The sequence below is a fragment of the Schistocerca piceifrons genome, chromosome 4 (assembly GCF_021461385.2).
Source record: "Schistocerca piceifrons isolate TAMUIC-IGC-003096 chromosome 4, iqSchPice1.1, whole genome shotgun sequence".
NCBI lineage: Eukaryota > Metazoa > Arthropoda > Insecta > Orthoptera > Acrididae > Schistocerca > Schistocerca piceifrons.
In genome coordinates, this window is record NC_060141.1 from 235,624,353 (window position 1) to 235,643,926 (window position 19,574).

At 38.9% G+C, this 19,574-nt stretch overlaps 1 protein-coding gene across 1 annotated transcript in view; it reads right to left on the reverse strand.

Moving 5' to 3' along the window:
* Positions 1–8,299: 8,299 nt before the first annotated feature.
* Positions 8,300–19,574, reverse strand: part of LOC124794772 (quinone oxidoreductase-like) — an 85,669-nt gene continuing 74,394 nt past the window's right edge. Inside the window, exons 6-7 of the mRNA XM_047258398.1 lie at positions 10,051–10,146; positions 8,300–9,068 (exon numbers count right to left, since the gene is read on the reverse strand). Coding sequence (XP_047114354.1) covers positions 8,907–9,068; positions 10,051–10,146 — 258 coding nt within the window. The 3' untranslated portion in view covers positions 8,300–8,906. The remainder of the gene's footprint in view (positions 9,069–10,050; positions 10,147–19,574) is intronic.

Below are 19,574 nucleotides of genomic sequence, written 5' to 3' on the forward strand. Positions count from 1 at the left end.
CCTACCTCACCCCGTGGCAAAGGGACATGGCCGCCACACTTGCGGCACCTAAGTGTAGCCACATGGGTTGTAATAAAGTGATTGACTTTTTAATATTGTTTTACTAAGCTCCCACTGGCCTGTTCCTTGCCACGATCCTCTGATGCTATCTAGTACTGTGCAGAAGTCGTTTGACACCCCCTGGTTCACTTTAGTCCCTATTAAGTAATGAGACACCCTGCAGCCTGCAAATCTGATTGCTAAAGTGGTAGAATTTCCATCTGGGCAAGCGACCATGGCCCATGTAACAGAAGAATTGATTAAGGAACACATGCAAAATAAACTAAAAGAGCAGAACTAACACCAAGAGAAAAGGTTCCAGCATACAAGGTTTGAGAAAACGGGTTTGGTTTTTGGTACAAACCAAGGATAAGTCTAACAACATTGATAAGGGATATAAAAGCTTTTTGAATTGTATCACTGGCCATTCAGTGTTACTGAATATTGGCCTCCAAACACCTATAGGCTAGAATACCCTAAGTCCAGGAAGCCAATAGCACTGAGAAATATGACTGAACTAAGATTATACATTCAAGGATAAATCATGTCATTCTTTGGAGTATATGTATTGTGTAAGAGGTAGTGTCTGGGTTTAAATTTGTTATGTTTTCCTGTGGAGGAGGAGGAGATTAGTGTTTAAAGTCCCGTCGACAATGAGGTCATTAGAGATGGAGCGCAAGCTCGGGTTAGGGAAGGATGGGGAAGGAAATCGGCCGTGCCCTTTCAAAGGAACCATCCCGGCATTTGCCTGAAGCTATTTAGGGAAATCACGGAAAACCTAAATCAGGATGGCCGGAGACGGGATTGAACCGTCGTCCTCCCGAATGCGAGTCCAGTGTGCTAACCACTGCGCCACCTCGCTCGGTTTCCTTTGGAATGAGCTGTGATGTACTAAAGCAAATATCTTATTCCTGATTGTGTTGTTTGCTGTTCCAACTCACTGTGCGGCAAGACCTGAGTTAGAGTTGTTGCCTCTGGGGCTTTCTGCACAGCTCCTGCTTTTCCATTGGCAGTGTTCCACTCATCTGTATCAACAATATTTTCATGTGGTTCAACAGCCTGGTGCAAATCTTTGAACTTGATGCCCCTTGCATGTCCTTAACCTGCACCAGTACCAGTAATCCTACTGGGGAAAGGGGACCTGCAGTTTAACATGGAACCTCATATCTGGTGAATCTTCACATCATTGAGAGGTGAAGGCTTCATTAAATGCAGCCTGAAAAAACCTGTAGTCCAACCAGGAGGTGATCTCATGATCCATTGGTTTCCAGACATGTGCTTTACCATTAAACTACAAGGCCAGACTTTTTATTGATAATATGACCACAATATTTCATTCTATTTTGAAATACTTACTTTTCTCAGTATTTACAGTTTGTCCTATAGTGTAATAGCTTTCAGTTAACATAACAAAATGGAACCAACACTCTGCTGGAGAGAAGCCTGTGACAGTAGTATCATCAAAATAAAAAATTGTTTTCTTAAGATCAATATGAATATTCTCCAGTTTTTCTTGCCATATAGCAAGGGCAGTGGCAATTCCAAAAGTAAGTTTAATAAATTTATAAAAGGCCCAAGGAGTTATAATGGTTTGCAGATATTGTGATGATTCATCCATTTCTATTTGTACATAGGAATTATTTAAGTCATTTTGGTGAATTTCTCTTCTGCTCCTAGCTTGTAGGAGATATTGGGAAGTGACAAAGTTAGCATTAACAGTTACCACAAATTGTTACTTTAGGTTTTTGGCTTTTAGTCCACTGAATGACAGGAACAGTAGGTGTAGCCCGTCTGGCATGGGCTAGCTCCTTTTCTGACAACTTGACAAGATTTTTACCTCTCAACCCTATTCTGTATTTTATTTTGCTAGAAGAGGTGGTCATCTAAGAGAATTCACCTGGCAAAAATGCCTAGTTTCATACTACCTCATGATTCCTCTTGTTACTTGGCTTGCCTTCTCTCACTTTTCCTCACAATGGATTTCTTTGGACTCCAACTTGTTGATTGTTGACTGCTTGAAGTTTAAGCTTTTCCTATGACATATTTTTGGAATATGTCCTTGGAGTCCACCAATTTTGCAAATGGAACCTTTTAGTGAGCACTGAGGCTATATGTGTTCTTGTTTCCTACGATGACAACAGTATGAATTACCTGATGTCAAATAAACTTGATGCACTCTGCTTTATGAGGCTTCATGTGCCCATTCCCAACCAACACCGCATCAGCACTGTAATTTCTTGACAGTTACTGAAGATTAGTTAGCATTCCCCAACCATATTCTTCCAAGTTGGTTCACTTCTTAAGCCACACACAAATGTGTCTCATACAGTTTCTTGCAGACTCTCTTTAAATTCAGTGTTCAGACAGCAATTTTAACTGAGAAATGTACTGGGGAATAGATTCTTCTGGCACTTGGTATCTCCTGTGAAACCTCTAGAGCTCTCACATCACTGACATAGAAATCACATTTTACTTCAACACATACACACTTGCACACAAACAAAGACTACATTGCAGATGGCAACAACAAAGCAAAGCATGTAGGAAGAGTATAGCATACAAGCTTAAATTAATTGCCAACATAACTGAAAGATATAATAACGAAAAGGATGCAATACTGATTTATCTAAAATTATGGGCCATTTTGCAAATAGAAAAAAGTGAAAAATCATTTCACTAAGACTACACACTAAGTCATTAAGCACATTATCTTAATAGCAGTTTAATTTGTAACAAGGGTATTCACACTTCTGTACTTATTTCCAAATTAACTTTTTTTCTGTTTTGTCTTCCAGCACTCTTAATGGGTCAGGTGTGCACTACACATCAAAGGCTGCTACCTGGATATCTGACTGCAAATGGGGTGCACACATGGGTTTTTTAGATGAGGCAACTCTCCACCCAGTCCACATAACAGCACTTGTAGGGGACCTGCAAGTGTCAGTCTAAGATCCAAGATATGCCCCCTACAGGCAAAAGTATTAAAATCCTAGTGATTAACTGCCACAGCATTTGCAACAAAGAGCCACAATTTGATGTGCTCCCAAAAAGCTGTGGAGCTCACACTATACTAGGTGCAGAGAGCTGGTTAAAATGTGAAATTGATAGCAGTGAGACATTTGTGGAAAATTCAAGCTTATATTGTAAGGATAGGCTATTGGTAAATGGAGATGGTGTATTTGTCATGCTAGGCAGGAAATCAAATCCCCCAGATATAAATGTGTCTGTGATATAAAAGTGTCTGTGCAAGACTCAGTATGAAGGATGGGTGTAAACTTACAATCAAATCCTTATATTGACCACCAGACTCATCTCCAGACATAATCAAAAACATTAGGTTTTGTGTACGTTCACTATTACTTAAGTTCCCCAATCACACTGTTATCATTGGTGGAGACTTTAACCACCCAACAATCAGTTGGGAGAATTACAGTTTTATAAGTAAGGCCACGGCAAGATGTCCTGTAAAATATTGTTACACTATGTGATCAAAAGTATCTGGACACCTGGCTGAAAATGACTTACAAGTTCGTGGCGTCCTCCATCAATAATGTTGGAATTCAATATGGTATTGACCCACCCTTAGCCTTGATGATAGCTTCCACTCTCGCAGGCATACGTTCAATCAGGTGCTGGAAGGTTTCTTGGGGAATGGGAGCCCATTCTTCATGGAGTGCTGCACTGAGTAGAGGTATCGATGTTAGTTGGTGAGGCCTGGCACAAAGTCGGTGTACCAAAACATATAGGATTCAGGTCAGGACTCTGTGCAGGTGAGTCCATTATAGAGATGTTATTGTTGTGTAACCAGTCTACCACAGGCCGTGCATTATGAACAGGTGCTCGATCATGTTGAAAGATGCAATCGCCATCCCCAAATTGCTCGTCAGCAGTGGGGGAGCATGAAGATGCTTAAAACATTATTGGAGGCCTGTGCTTGTGCTGTGATAGTGACACGCAACACAACAAGGGGTGCAAGCCCCCTCCATGAAAAACATGACCACACAATAACACCACCATCTCCGAATTTTACTGTTGGCACTACACACGCGGGCATTCACCATACCCACACTCTGCCATTGGATTGCCACATTGTGTACCATGACTCATCACTCCACACGTTCTTCCACTGTTCAATCATCCAATGTTTACGCTCCTTACACCAAGTGATGTGGCTTGTGAACAGCCGCTCGACCATGAAATCCAAGTTTTCTCACCTCCTGCCTAACTATCATAGTACTTGCAGTGGATCTTGATGCAGTTTGGAATTCCTATGTGATGGTCTGGATAGATGTCTGCCTATTACACCTTATGGCCATCTTCAACTGTCGGTGGTCTCTGTCAGTCAACAGATGAGGTTGGCCTGTATGCTCGTGTGCTGTACATGTCCCTTCACATTTCCACTTCACTATCACATTGGAAACAGTGGACCTATGGATGTTTAGGAGTATATTGCATACAGACATATGACACAAGTACAGCCAATTACTTGACCACATTCAAAGTCCATGAGTTCTGTGGTGTGCCCCATTCTGCTCTCTCACGATGTCTAATGACTACTGAGGTCGCCCATACAGAGTATCTGGCAGTAGGTGGCAGCACAATGCACCTAATATGAAAAATTTGTGTTTTTGGGGATGCCTGGATAGTTTTGATCACATAGTGTAAGTGTAGTCTCTGAGAACTAGCTAGAACAGAGTGTCTGTAACACCACTCATGATGGAAATATATTGGGTCTAATAGCAACAAATAAACTTGACCTCTTTGATGATGTCCACATGGAAACTGCTATCAGTGACCAAGAGGCAGCTGTAGCAACAATGGTTACCAAACAAGACTAGTAGGAGGATTTATATTTTCTGAAAACTAGATAAAAAGGCAGCAGTGTCATAACTCAAGGAGTATATCCAAACATTTAGCTACAGAGAGGATAATTTAGAACAACTGTGGCTCTGGTTTAGGCGAATAGTTGACTGTGCACTTGATAGACATGTATCTAGCAGAAAAATAGTTTATGAAAGGATGAACCCTACATAGTAAACAGGTAAAGAAACTCCTAATGAAACAGAGACTACTGCATAATAGGTGTGAAACAAAGCATCATGCTACACACAGGGAGACACTGAGTGAAAGACCTTTGCCTGTCAAGAGGGCAATGTGTGAAGCCTTCAATAACTATAGATGGACCTCTCATAAAACCCAAAGAAATACTGGTCTTGTATAAAGGCTGTTAGTTGCACCAAAGTTAGTGTCTAGACACTCATGGATGAGACAGGGACTGGAATTGGGGATAGCAGAGCAAAGCCAGAAATGTTGAACTCAGTTTCCGAATGTTCCTTTACAAATGAAAATCCTAGGATATTGTCCCAGTTTAGGTCTTGCACTGCAGAGATGTGTGAAATAATTATTAGTGTTACTCTTGTTGAGAAACAGCTGAAATCAGTAAAACTGAACAAAACTCTGCGGCCCAACGGCATCCCTCTCAGATTTTATACTGTATTTGCAGCTGAGTCAGCCCCTCTTTTAACTATAATCTATTGTCTACTGTCGATCCCTCAAACAAGAAAGCGTGCACAGTAGTTGGAAGACAGCATAGGTGATACCCATTTCCAAGGAGGGAAGTAGAAGTCCATCCAGTATCCTAGACATCCATTTTTTATGGCATCTTTGTATATATTCTAGGCTCAAACATAACGAGGTATCTGAACAAAACAACCTCATCCATTTCAACCAGCATGGATTCAGAAAACATTGATCATTTGAAACCCAACTTGCACTTTTCTTACATGACATCCTGAAAGCCATGGATCAAGGCAGTCAGGTAGATGCAGTATCCTCAATTTCCAAAAAGCATTTGATGCAACACCACACCTATGCTTATTATTGAAAGTACAGTCATGTGGGGTACCAAGCAAAGTTTGTGATTGGATTGAGGATTTTTTGCTAGGGAGGATGCAGCCACATTATCCTGGATGGAGAGTCATTGACAGATGTAGAACACAATCAGTCTAAAAAGGAGATAGTTCACAAATCACTCATCCTAGAATATTGCTCAAGTGTGGGGGAACCGTACCAAATAGAACTAACAGAGGATATTCAGCAAGTGCAGAAAAGGACAGCATGAATGGTAACAGGTTTGTTTGACCTACTTCATAGAAATACTGATGAAAATGGACTGGCAGGCACTTTAGAAGATACTTCCAGAGTTTCAAGAACTGGCTCTACATTTTGCTCCTGTATGAATTGTGTGGACAAGATTAGATTAATTACAGTTTTCACAGGGGTATTCGAACAGTCATTCTTCCCATGCTCCACAAGCAAATGGAAGGAGTCCTAATAATTTGTACAATGGGTGTAGCCTCTGCCATGCACTTCACAGTGGTTTGTAGAATACGGGTGTAGATGTTGATACAATTCCATTATTTTGCAATATTATCTGGTGCTGTACTCACTTAATTTTAGTATTTTATTGTAAATGTAAAAAGGTTGTCTCACTAGTTAAAAATACACTTTTTCATGAAAAAGTTTGTTTCTGTACTTCACTAAAATTAGTTATATTTATGGATGACTAACTGGTTAAAGTATAGTGTTGATATAATGAACAATGGAAATTCCAGGTAGGAATATCAGCAATGTATGAAAACACAGACTTTTACCATAATAATAACATGCTAAATTGTAGACAGACACAATTAAAAGACACTTAACACATAAGCTTTCAGCCTCAGCCTTCATTGTAAAAAGGGAAACACACACCAGTCATTCACACAAACAAGCACACCTTATGCATACATGACCGGCAACTCCGCAATGCTTTCTGACCCCAAGCTGCCAGAGTTGACGATCACATGTGCATGAGGTGTGCTTGATTGTGTGAATGAATTGTGTGTGTTTCTCTTTTTCTGACAAAGACTGCGGTCAAAAGCTTATGTGTAAGTGTCTTTTAATTGTGCCTGCCTGCAACTTAGCATGTTATATTTATGGTAAGCAACAATCTACCTTTACCTACAGTATTAATGTATTGATTGTAATAAAGTATTCACAATAAAAGATACTTTTTTTTAAGAGTGGTTTCTTAAATATTTTACTTTCTTGACACACCTCCTGGGAGGAGAGGGAGGTGGCATAGAGAGGAGAGAGTTTGAAGGAGGAGGAGGAAGCTGGTTTTGAGGGAAGTGGTGTGAGCAACATTTTGGTGAGCTGGGAAAGTGGGAGGGGACAAGCGTGGAGGAATTTGATGGTTCCCTACTTTAGGTACTTGTCCCCGGATGCCCTTGACTGGGATTACACTTCCGCTTAGAACAGAACAATCCGGTAGCTCTTCTAGATGATGTATGATATATGCTAATTGTTTACATTAGAAAGAGCACTGATAAGATACTTTAAAAGCAAATTATGTCCATATGCTTTTTAATTACTATCATGGGCAACACCTGTAGCTAGATGCAATTGGTGTCACACCACCTGATGCCTCTAATTGGTCAGATCTCACATTAACTACTTTCACAACAAATGCCCTGGGTTTTGACCTGGAAAAAACAAGGAGTAGTTATAGGTTTTAAGGATATCTTTTATGCACAACTAAGATTAGATTCAAATAAAGCAGATCATGCCTTACATGGAGTGTCCAGATCACTGAATGGAATAATGTATATTGTGTTAACTAAATCTGGTATTTGAAATTCAAAACTGCTAAAGGCACCAAAACCAAAAATGTTAGTTGCTACTGGTGAAGATACTGGTTACCCTATATTACCAATCAATGTTTAGTTGCCTCCAAAGACAGTTTGCTAATACATTGACCACAAGCCCACATTTGTGGCAATCAAACCATGCAGCTATGTGCTGTGGGTAATGGCACACACAGTGACAACAAAACACTCAGAGCAAGATTTCCTTGATTTCGTTACACTTTACGAGCTACCACTACAATAAAAGCCGTTACTCCTACCACCACTATAATTTCTGTCCACACAGCATCACATTTTTGCTTTTGTCAACACTGAGGAGGAATTTCTATCTACATTCCTGTCTTATGTGCAAATTAGTATGTGGAACCATGGAAGAACTTGTTTAACAAGTGCTACAGAATGTAGTCCATTTGTTAGAAATTATTCATGAAGATATTATTTCACTTGTTAGATTTAGTCAACAATTAATTTCCTTTGTTTTGCTCTATCTTTTGCTTGTGTTCAAATTACACATTTTATGTTATTTATCAAAAATAATCTATGTAAAATGCAATTTAACAACAAAATAACAATTTCAGTTCATTTCAACTGCATGTATCATAATTTCATGTACAATTTCAGTTAAGTTGCAATTATATGTGTCATAATTCCATTTGTTTATGATTGTACGTCTGAACAAAACAAAAGATTACTTGAAGGACACTGACTCCATAGACATATTTCACTTCAGGACACACCATATTACATGAGCTCTAGCTTGTTACAACTAAACTCCACTACACTAAATCATCCAACAACTTGATCCATAACTCATTTCCACAGTCCATTGGTAAGCTGTTCCTTTTCCACTGCATTTATTGTACCTCCATCATGTAAATAATCTCAGTTTCATTTTCAAATCAAATGATGTCCCTCTGTTCACTAAACATTCACTCTGCACATTGTTGTAACTCCTGGTAAGTATGTGTTATTGTTCCTGCTATGAAATAACAAAGTATCAATCCACCTCATGAAATTAAAGTAACATCAGATGAGCACTAATGAACCATAATCAACATTTAAAAATACAGCTGCTGGCAGTTGACCCCCAAACCCAGATTTCCACTTATAGAAACACAGAACCGAACAACAGAAGGATATTAGTGGGTGTGTTTTATGCCCAGCCCTCTAAATGCATCCTCAGGGAGTTAACACAAGCCTGCCTGTTGCTCCCTTGGTATGGATGATGTCGTGATGAGCTTGAGGAGCTTCCTCAAACTTGTACTCCTTAGCCACGACAGGGTTGACCCAGCCTTTGGCAATTCCCTCCAAGAGATTGTCAATAGCAGCCTGCCTCTCCTCCTGTCAGTGGGGGGGGGGGGGGGGGGGGGGGAAAAAAACACTGTGGTTATCAGATGTAAGTATTTTCACACAAAAATCGCATACATACAAGAGAAAGAGAAGAAATTTGTAGAATTCAGTGTGTTTTTCTTTAAGTGAACACTATTATTTATATTAAAGAAACACAAGTTTGTTTTTAAAACAGTTTTATTACTTGTTGATGAAGGTTTCTTGGGTCTCCAGCTGGAAACCCGAGAAAGCTTCATCATCAGTTTATGCCAGGAAAGCCTACAGTCACATATAGTTTTTTACTTTATGAAAACCTATAAATCTAATCTGCTTTTCAACATGATTTCTTTCAACAGCAAGGCACTGATAATAATGAACAACCAACTTCTGACTTCCCCATTAAAAAAACTGCTGCCCAATTTGACAACCAATCACAAATGCTGTGGGCACAATCTCAAATAGTTTATGCATTAAGTAAGAATTTTTTAGAGAACACTTCTTGTAACTTGAAGAAACGCATTTGATAATGATTAAATCAAAGTGTTAAATGAAAGTATCAATTTTCTAGAACTTTTACATCAGCTTTCTACACCAAATCTTCAGTGATAACAAGTAGTCACTGACTTTGTGTTTCATCATGAATGTCAGTACACCCATTTCTAAATGCTCTAAGCCATTTTTTTATGATTACTTTGCCATAGTGTTCTCTCTATGAGTTCCACTAGTGTTGATGAATTTGATTACTTTCTCATCTATTTAGCGCATAAAATAAATCACTACATGTAACTCAGAAGTTGTTGGATTTTTAGTTAACAAAGGCATTTTAAATAAGAGCAAATAAACATAAACACACATGGATGCTACCATTATTGCATCTGTGGGTAATCACTATAAGCAGATACTCAGTGCACGTGTGGATCATTGACCACTGTGCTGCAGTGCCAATATTTAAAAACTGTACTTATTTTAAAAATTCGCATCATTTAAAACTTACTGAAGTTGAGTTGTAGAGGAAGACACCATGCACTGTTGCCTCTGCTTGCATTATAAGCCTCGGATTTATTTCAACTGTTCCTCGACATCCCACAATCTGCAAGTAGTTCTGAATTAATACTTTGGTCAGAGAAAATAACATTAATGTCACACCGTTCAACTCATAAAAAGAACAGCAGAAACAAAAACAAAAATTTTGAGACAGAAAGGATGACCAGGTCCTCATCCTCACAGCACGTGGGTCGCTCTCATCCAGGGGTCTGAGTGAAATGCCCTTGCTTTATAATCTTCCGCAGCCTATTGCTCCCTCCTTCTTTCCCAAGGAAGGAACTGATAGTTTCAAAAGCTAGGACAGTCTCATACTTTAAATAGTAATATGAACTTTAAGTCCTGAAGTTAAGTACAAGTCAGCCATTCTGTCTCTTGATTTTATAGTTACTCAAGTGAATTTTCCTTTTGATCAAGCAGAAATGGAAACTGGTATCTTGAGAATGGTATCTCTGTAACTGGCAAGCAACAGAAAAAAAATCACTCATGTAGTTTGCTATACATCAACTGAGTTAAATTCTTTGAGATGAAATGGATGGTGTCAGTGGGGTTGGAGTCAATGGAGATGAACTCAGTGATTTTGCAGTGACACAGAGTGATATCAGTCAAGCAATGTCCAGAAATGCTCATCTCCAGGGTAATGAAAATGTTGTGGATATCTGATAATATATGACAGAAGATTGAAGAAAGAAGAGAAATAAATGCCTTGATCAACCAGTGTCAGGATGATGAAGAAAAACAATGCCTTAGGGCAAGGTACAATTAAGTTCATCGGCAAGTGAAGAGAAGCGCTAGATCTGACAGAAGAAATCAGTTAGAACAGCTTGCAGAAAGGGCTCAAGAGGCAGCAGAAAGGGGCGATGAAGATTGGAGAAAGAGAATCCTTATCAAGTTGCCCAAGAAAGGAGGCCTGACAAAGTGCAATAACTGGCGTAGCATCAAACTTTTGTCAGTGGTTGTTTTAAACCATCTCAGAGTGCCCATGGATAGTAAGCTCAGGAAATAACAGGCTGGTTTCAGAGAAAGCAGATCATGCACAGACCAAATCAACATCCTGAGGATCATTATTGAGCAATCCATGGAATACTGGTCTCCTTCGTATCTGGCTTTTGTTGACTATGAAAAAGCCTTTGATAGAGTGCAGCATGAAGCCATCTGGAAAACAATGCAGAGTCAGAGAGTACCACCAAAGATCATCAGTATCGTGAAGAGGATGTACAAAGAATATACTTGCCATGTGAAACACGATGAAAATCTCTGAGAACCATTCATTTTAAATTCTGGAGTAAGGCAGGGTTGTTTGCTTTCACCACTGCTATTTTGCTGACATTAGATGGTGTCATGTAGAAGGTAACCTGAGAGAAAAGGAGAGGTATACAGTGGACCCTATATGATCACCTGGAGGACCTGGACTTTGCAGATGACATCTGCCTTCTGTCCCACACTTTCAAGGATATGAGAGAGAAGCTTAGGGAATAGGAAACAGAAGCTCAGAGAGTTGGATTAAAAATAAACAAGGCTAAGACTAAAGAGCTTAGGATGAACAGAAAGAACAAGAATGCACTAGCCATGAAAGAAGAGGAGACTGAGCAGGTGGAGAGCTTTTGTTATCTGGGAAGTATTGTTTCCAAAAATGGAGAGGTGTGACAGAAGACATCACAAGTGGGATCAAAATGGCAAAAGGGGCCTTTGCCCAGCTGCATCCAGTTTGGACATCTTGTGAAATATTGTTGAAGGTAAAGCTTAAAATCTCTTACTCAAATGTAAAGTCTGTTCTCTTTTATGGGTGTGAGACGTGGAAGGTGACAGCACAAATTAAAACAAGAGCACAAACCTTCAATGATAAATGTATGAGGATGATACTGGGAGTATGCTGGCCAAATGTTATCTCAAACCGAGAACTATGGCAATGCACCCAACAATGGGAAGCCGAGATAACCGTAAAAGAATGGAAATGAAGATGGATTGGACACACCCTGAGAAGAGGCCTGCAACATATTCCAAAGCAGGCTATAGAATGGAACCTGCAAGGAGGAGAGGCAGACTGAGGTTGACCTGGCGCAGGACTGTTGAAGCTGAGGTGACAGCCGTTGGTCACTCTTGGAGTAACATCAAGAAGATGGCAACACACAGGGCCAGATGGAGAGCTCTAAAATGTGCCATATGCTCCACATTGGAGTAAAAGGAATTAAGTCAAGTAAGTCAATGTTCAGAAATGCTCAAGTCCAGTGTAATGAAAATGTTATGGCTAACAAAATTCTGTCCATCATACCCACCCAGCACAGCCTACTCCAGACCCATCACAGGTTTGTCCTATCCTATCACAGGCAAGCCCACCTGTGAAAACAGTCATATTATATACTAAATCTGCTGTAACTTCTGCACAGCATTTTATGTGGCACAACTGCCAACTAGTAAGTATTTCTACTCCTTCCATTATTTATACCCATTATTTATTTGACAGTGGTATTGTAGCAGGTTAGTGAACACACCCGAATAAAATTATTCTATATATATTTAGAATAAAATACAAGACAACACTTCAAATTTGCTCTGTTCAACAGTTAACATTGCTGAAATTGCTCTGAGGTCCTTTTTGAGACAAAAGTAATTCTTTCCTTTGGCCTTCAATGAATGGACTGGATGGCAGCAGTGTAATTGGTACAGCATGAACATCTTTCATGACTTGATTTACATACCTCAGTTGTGGTCTGCCTCTAGTTCGTTTATCATTGGCATATTTCTGTATTACTTTACTAAGACACTCACATGTTTCAGCCTTTTTTCTCCCTTCTTACAGCTCAGATGTTACAGCCATCCAATACCGCTCAGATGTTACAGCCATCAAATACCATAAATGAAACATGTTCGATGTTGTTACTTTTATTAATAGCATATTTTGTTTCAGCAATTCTACTTCTGGCTTTTTCTATGCTCCACCATTACTGTTTTTTTCCCTAGGTAAGTAAATCACCTTTGTTTTACATTTATAAATCATGATGTGTTTCTTCTTTCAGAGCTTAATACATTTCACTTGGTATGAGGTCTAAATTTTCACTGATTGTACTGTACCCCTCAGTGGATATCAACATAGGAAGACTTGTGTCCAGGACTACAAGAGCAACAAACTACCACTATAAGATCTGGACAGGAGTAAATAATTAACCAGCACACATAGTCTGTAAACACACATTTGTGCCAGTTTTATCAAACTGGAGATCATAAACATAGTCTGATGTACACAGCAATAAATGTCAACACCTGACAACAGAGTAGGAATGCCATGACACTGCACAGTCTGCTCACTTGCTTATGGAGAACTGGCCCAGGCTGCTGTGCGGCTTTCCTGCATCCAGTTTGCAGAGGTCACTCTTGTCAGCAGCCAGTGTAGGCACACTCAGAGGGTGCACATCATTGGCTGTGGCGTTGTCATGCGCATCCTCTATCACCATCCGTCGAAATGTCTTGATATGCTGCCAACTGTTGCCAGATGCCAGATGCAGTAGTATCAATGGTAATGACACAACAGGAAGCATCTCCCAACATGATTAATTATCTAATATTAATACCTGTACCAAAAGAATAACTAAAGTGTTCGAGCCACACAGCTCCAGCATTGGCCAAGGAGGAGTTCCACAATAAGCTGTCACATGACAAAGACCTGACCAGAGACACAGCAGAAAATCAGCTTTGGCAGCAAATGTGCATGGCATCAGATCTGGTATTACTATAGGAACTGTCCAGTGCTTTTCTTGGAGTTAGCTGCAGAAGGCACAGAAAATCTGACTTATAGCTGAACCATGATAAGAGCCTGATTCTCCTAGTCATGATCCCTTGAACCAAATTCATCAATAACTACAGGAAGCCTTATACATTTTGACTAATCTTACTGACTTGACACACCACAGCACACCACACAACGCCACTGCCATTTAGTTTCTCCTGTGCAAACTTTAAAATTTTTCCTTCACATCCATACTGTTACTCTAATAACCGTTACAGATTAATTTTACATGCTTCTTTAGTTCAGGATGGTCAGAGCACAAACATAATGAAGTCCCTTCAACAGAATGAACTCTATCCCAGCCAGTATGGATTCAGCAAACATCAGTTGTGTGAGCTGAACTCACATTTTTATCAAGGGAAGCCTAAGTGCCAGTGTTTCTTAACTTCCATTCAAGTTGTTACTGGACCAAAATTTATTAACATAAGTCATTCATATGTGTTATGAAACAAAATTTTTGACTGGATTGATGATAGCTTGGTAGGAACAAGACAGCATGTTATCTTGCATGGCGTATCATGTACAGAAGTAGAAGTAACTTCAGGTGTGCCACGGGGGAATGTAGTGGGATCCTTGCTGTTCATGTTGTATATCAGTGACCTGAAAGGCAATACTACTAGTAACTTAAGACTTAATGATGTAGTTACCTACAATAAAGCAGTCTGAAAAAAGCTGCACAAATCTTTCAGATCTTGATAAGCTTTCAAAGTACTGCAAATATAGGCAACTTGTTTTAAATGTACAAAATGTACAATTGAGAACGTCACAGCATCAATTTAGTCACAATTGGATTCAGTCAACTCATACCTGTGTGTAACAATGATCAAACAATGGAAAATACAGGATGGAATGTAACAATATCCCTGAAATATATCCTACATTCACATATCCCTCCTGGCCTCAACCTTTGTTAGTCACTTTTCTCAACCATCCACCCATTTCCATGTTACCATTCCAACAATACACAGCCCTCATTCCACCAATGCACCCAGTCTTTTTACTTCTCTCCCTCCAGAGGTTGCAGTCATGTGTGTCTGAGTTTTGTGTATGTGTTTTTTGTCTATTTTTGTCAAAGCCCTTGGGGGCGGGCCAAAAGCTTATATTGTGACAGTCTTTTTGTTGTGCCTATCTGTGACTCAGCATCTCCGCTATATTGTGTGTAACAATGTGTATGGATATGAAATGGGATGATCACACAGGCTCAGTTTATGTAAGCAGGAGCCAAACTTCAGTCACTGGTAGGATACTGTGAAAATGCAGTCAGTCTATAAAGGAGACTGCTTACAAAACAATTGTGCTTTTCATCTTAGCACATTGCTCAAGTGCGTGGGACCATTCCAAACAGCACAAAAAGAGAATTTTGAACTTACACAGGGAAGGGTAGCATGGATGATAACAGCTTTGTTTGACAAATGGGAGAGCATCACACAAGTTCTGAAAAACCTGATTTGTCCAACACCTGAAGATAAATACCAACCATCCCTCAAAATCAACTTACAATGTTTCAAGAACCAATACTAAGTGAATAATCTACAAATAGGGACAACAAAGACAAGACTGTATGAATTACAGTATGTATGGAGGCATTTAAGCATTTGATTTTCCCATGCTCCATACTGATTGGAACAGGAAGAAATCCTAATATGTGGTACAATGATAAGTACCCTCTGCCATGCACTTTACAATGGCTTTCAGAGTACAGATGTAAATATAGACTGTGAAACAGCTATTAATTAGTAAATTGATAAAATAAGACATTACATTAAAATCATTTAATGTTCCTTGTTATCAACAGTTTCGAACAACACTTCCCATCAGATTGCTGCAGTACACTTATGAGATGAATGATTGATCATCTGTTGCATATTTTTGAGTTCAATGGTATTTAACAATCAAACAGTCTCAGACTTTTCCTGAAAATTTGTGTATCCCTATGATACTAAATATAAAGTTGTGCTGCTTTTCATAGGAATTTCGTGCACAATCTCAACATGCTTTAATCTAAATTACTCTTCAGTTTTCCTGTGCAATTGTCCCCCATTCCGCATTTTAGTTAAAACAATTTTGGGGCAGATTGGAAAAAGCAGATACCACAATGAAGAGTGACACAAGATTGTTTTGTTGATTTTTTACAGGAAGGAGCAGTAGGAAATAAAAATAGATGATTGGTAATTCATCTCATACATGCTCTACAGTATTTTAACAGTATTAGATATGGGCTTAGCAGGGGACGACAGTGCAATTGATAAGTATCCTCTGTCATTCACTTCGCTGTGGTCTGCAGAGTATAAATGTAGAGGTAGATGTAGATTAGGATATCACATCAATTCAGTGGTTTGCAGCTATTTAAGCATCTATCTTACAATTTAGCCATAGCAGCCTCAACACATTAGCTACGGAAAAAATAGGTATGGTAACCAACTAACAATAGAAATACCATATGTAAATATGTCAGTAATGGGAAAAAGGAAGCACAGATCCACAATTAGGAAGTTGACAATCACGTCTTAGTTGTTTTACAAATATTTTAGGTTATATCAAATGAACATTAGTTCCCTATGACAGATGACAATTCATTTGGATTTCTTCAACTTCTGTGACATCAAACAGCATCAATATTTCTTGTAATAAAATACCTGACTGTGCTTCAGTTGCATCATGTTTGGAAGAGGAATTTGATGTGCGACCTTCTTCTTTTTTACAGAAATGGTCTCCTTTGTTGGGCAATGTTTATCTTGGATGGGACATTTTTAATTCTGGAGGAGTGAGCCTTCTCAGTTTTGTTGCAAACGGTGACTAATAGCAGCTTTAATGACACAGTGCACAATACATAACATCTAGCTCTCTTATTGAGCTTATACTATTCACTAACTCAGAAAACTGAACACACTGTCTCCTGTTCTGGCAGGAATATAAGGCCTGGACATTCCCAGTGAACTTATTTAGACTAATATTTTATAATTTACATTCATGACACAAATATCTTCATTGTCTATTATTAGATCATTGGAACCAATTTGCAGCAGCTTGAGGCTAGCATACATTATGTATGTGTTTACATTTAATGGATTACAAGTACTTACAGGAGCACCTGTGTATGTTAAAGTGACCTTGAACATCACTCTCCTGCATGAAATACACCTCACATTTGACAAGAATAGTGTTTTGGATCTATGTTCTTCCCTTACAATTATCATTTTGTTTATAGCTAAACTTAAATTATGTCCGTGGAGGTATGTACTGTCTATGCAACTAATTAAAGCCAGTTTGTTTATTGCCATATGCATTTTTTTTTTTTTTTTTTTTTTTTTTTGGGAGCATCATCAGTGACAATTTCCAGCTCTGTTAACTCATGTGTGTGGTCCTAGAGATCTATTCATTAGTTTCCATACACCAGCTGGCCAATTTCTGGTGCTTTCACCAACATTTGTCACACCGCATATATGTTGATCACAAAGTGGAAAGTGCAAGTGATATATGCAGTGTGACAAATGTGGGTGAAAGAATGCCAGAAATTGGCCAGCTGGAGTACAGAAACTAATGAGACATCTCCAGGACCACACATGAGTTAACAGAGCTGGGAATCGCACAGATGATGCTTCCCAAATAAAAGAAGCAAAACATGTATGGCAATAATCAAACTGCCTTCAATGAGTTACATAAACTGTACATACCTCCATGAATTTAAAGCAACTAAGGGAAAGATGGAAAACAGAAAAAAAAAAGTTAAATTATGTCTGTGACAAATTTCCTCTATTTTGTTTTTGAGTTTCGAATTTAGTGAGCACAAAGCACCTGTCAAAAATTTTATCCTCAATGAAAGAATTAAGAGTGAATATTGTCATATCTAATCATTTCACATGCTTTCTGTGGAAATATATTTATATAATGGTGTGGTGCATCCTTTCTCTATACATGTTTGTATTTATGCTAGGATGCAGTCTATGTCAGAAAAACCAGCACTCTAAACTATTGGTGTAATTTACTGATGTGTCATTACCAGCCTAGAGCCTGTGGAGAACAGCAGGGAGCATCACATTAAATGCAGCAGTATCTCTCTCTCTCTCTCTTCAAACAAAGTTCTGACAAGCTTATAAACATATGCCTGTATCCCATGGACTCTAACTTTGCTGTTTGTATTCTTCCTGCTTTCTCTGTCTATGTGCCACATACACCACAGCCTCATTTCCAGAAGGCTCATTAAAAAGAGATAGTGCGAACAACAAACCTCTGACTGTTTGCTAAAGAGGGTAATAGTGTATGAGAAAGTGTCATCTTTGACTGACTGTAGAGGAATACAGGATGGTTTGAAAATATCTATTTTGCTATTTCTATCTTACTCTCAATGTGGGAAAATGTACATTACTGAAGACTTGTAGGAAAAACATTTCTGTAATTTTTGAATACAGTATTAGTGGTGTGCTGTTTGGCACAGCCACATCAATTGAATATCCAAACCTAACACTGAATAGTGAGTAAACCATAAGGTCCACTGTAGTGAAGGCAAATTGTTGACTTCAGTTTACTGGGAGAATTCTAGGAAATTACATCCCCTCTTTAAAGGAGACCATATAAGAACACTCGTACAATCCATTCTTGGGTACTGTTTGAGCATCTGGGATCCATACCGTATCAGATTAAAGGAAGACATCAAAGCAATTCAGAAGTGTGCTGCTATATTTGTTACCAGTAGATTCGATCAAAATACAAAACTGCTCTGTGAACTCAAATGAGGATTTCTGGGGTGATGAAAACATTTTTTTCACAAAATTCTATCAAGGAAGTTTAGAGACCTGGCATTTGTCACAGTTTACGGAATGGTCCTAAAGCCCCCAACAGACATCTCACATAAGGACCACAAAGACAAGATGTAATTTGAAAGATTTTGGTGTGAACCATCTCCATTCAGAGATGGTATATTTTTAAAGCTAGAAACATGCACAAGGGCCACTATTCTGGAGGAGCAAAACAGTTGCAACACTGAGCTTGGAGGAGTATAGCAAGAGGTAACAGAACAGGAAATTTAATTAGTTCATAGACACATAAATGTAAGATACATTTGACACACAACAGCATGCCATTGTAGAATCACAATAACAATATTTTAAAAATTACATTGTGCCAATGAGACATTTTCTGATATCAAGTTGTGATGTCAGAGTCCAGGGAGTAGAGGCAATGTGAGAACAGGCAACCAGGCACAAGCAGCTGGACAGTTGGATTGGGAGTCCAACAGCAACAATTCATGTAATGGCCATGATAGGTGGAACAGCAGTTTGAGTGGCAGATCAGCCACATTATGGCATCACATGAGAAATTGTAGAAACATGGGAACTCTTAGGAATTTACTAGCAGTTCATTGAATAATTTATGTCAGTCATGCTGTGTGCCTGTTCTGAAATGATCCAAGCTCCTTTGGCTCCAAGGAATATATAGTAAAGAGTATTTAAAATTTGAGACAAACTTTCATAAAAAAAATGATGCATGACCCCTTGTATAACCTACAACTTCAGCAAGGTGCTGCAGACTTGAAGGGAACAGGAGATTATGATGGTGCATCAATATCCCTAAGAGCCAGAGCACTCAGCAGACTTAATTGTTCTGCCAGTAAAAAAAAGTTAAGCAATTTGCTGCTTGATACGGTACATCAGCCCTCACATATAAGAAAAATTAGGGTTCATACAGAAGCACAC